The sequence below is a fragment of the Capra hircus genome, chromosome 17 (assembly GCF_001704415.2).
Source record: "Capra hircus breed San Clemente chromosome 17, ASM170441v1, whole genome shotgun sequence".
In the NCBI taxonomy this organism is placed as follows: domain Eukaryota; kingdom Metazoa; phylum Chordata; class Mammalia; order Artiodactyla; family Bovidae; genus Capra; species Capra hircus.
Window position 1 is genome coordinate 4,809,696 of NC_030824.1, and position 6,986 is coordinate 4,816,681.

The window sequence follows — 6,986 nt, forward strand, 5'->3', positions numbered from 1 at the left end:
AGAGAGCCAACCCGTGGCTCCTGCGTTGCAGGCAGATTCTTCACCATCTGAGCCACCAGGGAAACCCATATGGGGGGAGGGGCCATAATTAATGACTCGAGGCTCTACCTTTAAAAGCTAGGCACAAGACGAATAAAGTAAACCCTAAATAATAGAAGATGAACAACAGGAAGGGCAAGAGCAAAACTCAGCGAAATGAAACACGGACGACAGAGAAAATCAGCAAAGCCACACGCTGATCCTCTGAAAGGATTCACCAAATGGAAGACCACAGGCTGACACTAGGCCTTTTATTTTAGCAGTACTTTTAGTTTTTCGTGCTGACTGTGCGTGGACTGGCCCACAGGGTTAGCGGTGCATACAGGTTACAGGGCGGGCAGACGGGAGAGCAGGTGCAGCGTCCGCGGCGCCTCCATTCCAGACAAGCACACGCGCCCTGCTCAGGCCGACCCCTCTGCTCACTGCTGGATTCTTCGGATGCTCTGCACCTGGAAGGTCTGGGCGTGAGAACCCCACTCCCGGAAGTGCTTGTAGTCGCCTGAGTGGTGGTCACACTCCAGCACGTACTGAAAGCCTCGGTAGCCAGGAAACTGGGAGCAAACCCAGCTGGAAAAGGGAAGGGGGCAGACCGTTACCTTTCAAGAGGCACCAGCACGGCCACCAAGGCAGAGACACAGGGGGAGCCGGGGCTGCAGGCACACTCCAGCCACCCCGCGCTCCTGCCCAGAACGCGCCCTGCTCTGCCCACCACGGGCGTCTAGATCACGCGCTTCCGTCTGCCAGCAACACCCTTCTGGCCCTTCTTTGCCTGGTCGAGTTAATATTTATCATCCAGGTCTCAGCCCGATCTTCACTGCAACGGGGGCGGTCTGATTTCTCGTCCAAATTAGGCCACGGTCCCCCCTACTACCTTTGTAGCACTCGCGTAATTAGGTAATTAACAGATTATTTGTAAAAAAAAAAAGTCATGCTCCTCTGCCAACAGCAAGCACCTGTGTGCCCTGGTTCATTGTTATTTAGCGCCTGCACAATGCCTGGCACAATAAATATTTGATGAGGAAAGGGAGGGGGGATGGGGGGAGGGAGGGGGAGGGGAGGGGAGGGAAGAGGAGGGGAGAAGGAAGAGGGAGGAGGGGGAGGGGATGGCAGGAGGAAGAAGGGAGGAGTCTTCCTCTTCATTGACCCTCACATTGTTCAGGACTAGACGAGGGCTGGTGTCTTCTCTGAGCTTCCCGTCCCCTTTCTGTAAGAGGGAGGCGGACTCGAGATTCCCAAGAGGTCCATCCTCCTCAGGAGGTGTCCCCCCAGCCCTCTCAACCTCCTCTCTGTCCCTGCAGAGCACAGCCTCGATCCACTTACGCCCCCGAGTGGACGTGGAAGGAGCCCACTTCATTGCCATCCCAGCCCATGGCCTGGAGAGAGGGGTAGTCATCACTCAGCTCTCCTTTCCTGCCCAGGAAGTTCTCCTGCTCGAAGATGGTCAGCCTCGAGTCGCGGTGGTTCTGCAGGGAAGAGAGTCAGAGCATCAGGGTGTCAGTCGGAAGCCCCAGCAGGCCCCCGCACCCCAGCTCTCGTCTCCAAAAATCAGCCTTCCCTCGCCAGCGCTCTGGAAGGACAGTAAGGCAACAGGCACTGGAAACCTTATAAGAGGCAAAACCTTCCCGAAATTTACACAAAATAAACAAGGACAACAAGCCTTGGTGATAAAAGAAAAAAAGAAAATAATCAAAAAAAATCAATATGACACCCAACAGCAGGGGATCGGGGGTAAGCTGGAGTGTTGCACTAGGGTTAAGAGCAGGGTGTGGAGATCTGGGTTCAAATCCTGATTCTCCACACACCAGCTGACTGAGCTTAAAGACATGCCCCACATATACACAATGGAATATTACTCAGCCATTAAAAAGAATGAAGTGATGCCATTTGCAGCAACCGGGATGGACCTAGAGATTGTCATACTGAGTGAAGTAAGTCAGACAGGGAAGGAGGAAATATCGTATGACATTCCTTATATGTGGAATTGAAAAAGAAATGATGCGGATGAGCTTAACTTACAAAACAGAGAGAGACTCACAGGCGGAGAGAATGAACTTAATGGTTGCCGGAGGGGAGAGATGGGGGGATGGGATAGTTAGGGAGTTTGGGATGAACATGTACACACTGCTATATTCAAAATAGATAACCAACAAGGTCCTACTGTATAGCACATGGAACTCGGCTCAATGTCATGTGGCAGCCTGGATGGGAGGGGCATTTAGGGGAGAATGGATACATGTATATGTGTGGCTGAGTCCCTTTCCTGTTCACCTGAAACTATGGCAACATTGTTAAATTGGCTATACCCCAATACAAAATAAAAAGTTTAAATAGACAAAAAAAACCTGTCCCACAGCATTTCTGAGCCTGTTTCCACATCTATAAAATGAAATTAACCACATCCACTTTTGCAGAACTGGTAAACCAGGTGAACGCAGGGATCGCTTCTGTGAGAGCCCGCGTGGGTCCCTATACGGCACAGTGGCTGGGCTGTCTGTGGAACAAGTGAGCAGCCATGAGACGGTATACTGGGTAGGCACCATGGAAAATGTCACAGGTGAGATTTAATCACCCGGAGGGTGACTGGATATATTTGCAGAGGGGGTAAGGCTGGTTTCCGAGCTTTAGGTTCATTATGATTCAATTTGTACAACCAAATGATATGCATATGTAGATATATAGCCTTAGATGGTGCTGATACGCAGATCTAGACATCGATATGGACATCAATCGCTGCAGATAGCATCTGTGGGTAGCACAGAAACCAAGGGAATCTCAAGTACCGATAACAGTAGGCTTCTGTCTCAGAAGTGTGGGTATAAGTGACTTTTATTTTCTTATTCAGCCATATGGGGTTTTTCCCTGAACTTTAGGGGATAAATACATGTGCTGTAGTTATTTAAAATTCATCAAAATTGTTTTTTGAAGGAGAAAAATACACCTTTTTGAGCCTCAGTTTTTTCATCTGTAAAATGGGGGTCATAATACTCACCTCCCCCCATACTCTGTGCACAGTAGCTAAAATATAAAATCAGGAACACTGACAGTGAATAGGAATAAGACATAGGACCCCTATTCTTCCATCGCCCTGCCATCTCTGGTGCCCAGCCTCTCCCAGTGCCCCTGAGTCATGAAAAGAGGGATGCAAGGACATCTCTGGTGGTCCAGAGGTTAGGGTTGCATGCTCCCGACACAGGGGGCACAGTTCAGTCCCCAGTCAGGGCACTAAGGTCCCCAAAGCCGCACAGCACGACCAGAAAAAGGGAAAAGGACACAAAACAGGAAGGAGTTCACATCACAACCAGAGCAGCAATGGGCAGAATGTCTGTGCCGGGCTCTGTCCGCATGTACATTTCCCCCCCCACCCAGAACTTAAGTACCATGGCCCCAGTTTAAGATGAAGAAACCGAGGCTCACAGAGGGGAGGGACCGCCACAGCTTGAAGCAGTGATACGAGAACCTGAACTATGGACATCCAATTTCCAAGCCCCCACTGGAGGGGCTCAGCCCCCCACCCCTGCCCTCAGGGATCAGGCAGTGTCAGGACTCACAGCGCAGGCCACCGGCCGGAAGGAGGTGAGCCGCTCGGCAGGGTAGGACGTGTTGCCGCTCCAGGCGTCCCAGGATGGGTACTCGCCCCGCTCCAGCACATACTGCTGCCCTTGGAAGCCGGCGTGCTCAAAACCCACCCACCTGCCGACAGAGGGTAGAGGGTACAAGGGGTGAGGAGGCCTCCGACCCTGAGTTCCAGACCAGTGGTTGTCATATAGGGGTGACTTTGCCCTCCCCACACACACCCAAGGAGGCATTTTAAATGTCTGCAGGCATTTGTAGTTGTCTTGCTGGGAGTCCGGAGGAGAGAGATTTACAACTGGCATTTGTGAGTAGAGGCTGGGGACGCTGCTAAACATCCTCCCATGCACTGGGCAGCTGCCAGCACGGAATTGCCTGACCCCAAACATCCATAGTGCCGATGTGGAGAAGCCCGCTGCCCCACCGTGCATCCTGCAGGCAGGGGACTGGCAGGCACCTGCTGCCCTTGCACCTGTCCCCCTGGGCCACGTAGATGAGACCTGACCAAGTGCTGACTTCAGCTTTGGTCATCTCATTAATCTCCGTCTCTCTTCTTAAGTTTTTCAAATTTATTTTATTTTTTGCTGTGCTGAGTCTTCCCTGCCGTGTGCAGGCTTTTCTCTAGCTGCGGTGTGCAGGCTCCTTATTGCGGTGGTTTCTCCTGTTGTGGAGCACAGGCTCTAGGGTACAGGTTTCAGTAGCTGTGGCCTGTGGGCTTAGCTACCTCAAAGCGTGTGGAATCTTCCCCAGCCAGGGATCGAACTCACATCGCCTGCATTGGCAGGCAGATTCTTTACCACTAGGCCACCAGGGAAGTCCCCTCTCTCTCTCTTTTTAAACAAAACATATCTCATGCTCAGAGCCTCAGTCAGGCAGCAATGCTTAACTAAAAATTACTAGCATTATTTTTCACTATATTTTTAGTTACCTTCCACTTTTGGTGAGTGATATTGACTTTTGATTTGTACCTAACAGAGACACTTCAGACCCAACACTGGATTTTGAAGGTCTGCCCCCACAGGGCTGCCTCATCCAATGTGCAGACTCTGTGAATGGCACCACCGACCCTCCCCCCCCCCACCTCCCTGCCCCGCTCCCCGCTACATTTGGGCAGTGCACAACCTGTGCAACCTTACACTGCCATCCTTCGTGCTCCCCAGCATCTCAAACCCACGGAGGCACACCGGTACAGTTAGAGCCTGGGAAGATAGGACCTCGAACACCTAAAAGTCCCAGCACCCTTCTCTAGATACCTTCCTGTCTCCCCAACCCCAACTCTGATCCCCCTGGACTCACGCGCCACTCAGCACTTTCAAAGATCGAACAGTCTCGAAGCCAAGCTCCAGCACGCTAGGGCACTCGGCCGTGAACTCATGCCGCCGGCCCTGGAAGCCCTCCTCATCCCACACCACGATCTATGCCGGAGAGAAAAGGTAGGGACCCACATCAGAGTGCTGGGCAGCCGGGGGGAATGGGGGACGGTGAGGGGTTAGGGATGCACCCCAGGACTCAGTGAGGAGCAGGCCAGGTAATGCAGGGCCGGCAAACTCAGATGCCTTCAGGGTCCAGGGACGGGAGGGTGAGAGCTGAGACCCCGGGAGCGCCACCTACTGTTGCCACGTGGTAATGCGACCAACAGTCCAATTTTCCCAAGACAACCCCTGTAACCGAACTTTTCTGTGAGCTCTCCCGGTGTTCAAAGGCTGATGACAAATTCAGAGGTTTTAGGGTTTTTCTTTTTCCTCTTCTTTTTTAACACAGAGGAAACCAAAGGAATCACGCCCAGAGACTGTGCACCATCACCGGCTGGCCTTTTCTGCTGGTGGTAGTGGTGCTGGCCACTCAGTCCTGTCTGGCTCTTGCGACCCCATAGACCGTAGCCCGCCAGGCTCCTCCGTCCATGGGATTCTCCAGGCGAGAACACTGTAGTGGGTTCCCATTCCCTTCTCCAAGGAGTCTTCCCAACCCAGGGATCGGACCCAGGTCTCCTGAGTTGCAGGCAGACTCTTTACCGCCTGAGCTAGAGGGAAGACCTGTTGTTATCTGCCAGAGAGACGGTTAAAGTTGGGGACAGGAAGCCCCAAGTTCAAGTCAAGAACCTCTGTGTGTCACCTCGGGCAAGACCCTCTCCCTCTCACAGCCTCGACTATGTCCTCTGTGAAATGGGCCCTCATTACCGCCCCCCTCCAGGGGTGAGGTGGGAACTCAGTGAAGGTGGGGCAGGGGTCCGCAGGACCTGGGTTTGACCTGTGCCCTCCCCCTCCCGACGTCGCCCCCCACCCCCAGCGCCTCCCCTACCTTCCAGTGTCCCGCCGACTTGGTGCACTGCAGAGACATGCCGCTCGTTTCCTAGGCGACAGAAGAAGGTGAGGAAGCTTCCACCCAGACTCTGCTCCCCTCCTTGAAGCTGAAGTCTGGTTTGAGCAGATGGGTACCCAGGTGGGGTCCAGAAGTGCCCCAGATGAAGGGCAAAGTGCGGCTTTGGGCTGTCCCCCTCCTCCACTTTCCAGTACCATCTCCTTCTCTTCCATCCTCTCTCTGTCTCAGAATGAACCCATTCTGGGTCCCGTTCCTCTAAGCCCCCTCGGTGCTGATTTATCTACTCATTAGGGGGAATTTTCCATGGCTGCGGGTGGGTGGGTGCTGCGCCCCTGGCAAGCGCCAAGGTGCTCAGCTTGAGAGCCTTCCAAAGACAGCGCCTGACCCAGAAGGGAGGCTGTAAGAGCAGAAGGTGAGGCCGCAGGATTACAGGAATCATTTGGGTTTCAGACGGCGGTCGCAGGTACTGGTCTCAAGGTCTGGAGCCTGGTTCGATGAGGATGGCATGCGGGATGACTCAGTGGTATCCCCCCAGGACTGGGGACGAGGGGCTCCCCTGTCTCCCAGGAGACTCACCCAGAGCTCGAATCCCACCCCTTCTCCAAGCCGGGGACTTACCGAGATGGACCCAGAGAACGTGCCAGACCCGCGAACGGCCGAGGTCAGGCTCTTATAGGCAGGGAGGAGAGAGGGCCCCTGGGGGACGGAGCCCTGACTCAGCAAGTGAGTGACGGGAACAAAAGCCAGCCCTGCTTGTGGCTCCGATGGAGAGGTGTCAGCACCATTGGCCTCGGCTGGGAGGGAGAGGCCAGGGTGCCCCCCTCGGGCATCACCCGTGAAGAAGGCAAGAGGAAGACGGTCCCCTCTAATCAGCTCCACCCTAATCCAGTGGTGGACCAACAGTCCAAACACCTCAGCCTTCCTAGCCATGTGACCTGGGGCAGGTCCTCCCCCCATTCCTCTTGTAAAATGGAGCAAGGATAAACTATAAAATGGCATGAGAGTATGTCACATGCCTGGCATAGGCATTCCACAAATGCCTATACCTTTCCCCTCTC

General features: G+C 53.8%; 1 protein-coding gene across 1 annotated transcript; it reads right to left on the reverse strand.

The window, feature by feature from the left end:
• CRYBA4 (crystallin beta A4) lies at nucleotides 274–6,024 on the reverse strand. The gene is made up of 5 exons (XM_018061270.1): nucleotides 5,908–6,024; nucleotides 4,906–5,024; nucleotides 3,588–3,729; nucleotides 1,360–1,502; nucleotides 274–606 (listed from the first exon to the last, which is right to left on the reverse strand). The coding sequence occupies exons 1-5, from the start codon at nucleotides 5,944–5,946 to the stop codon at nucleotides 459–461; spliced, it is 591 nt and encodes a 196-aa protein (XP_017916759.1). The 5' UTR covers nucleotides 5,947–6,024; the 3' UTR covers nucleotides 274–458.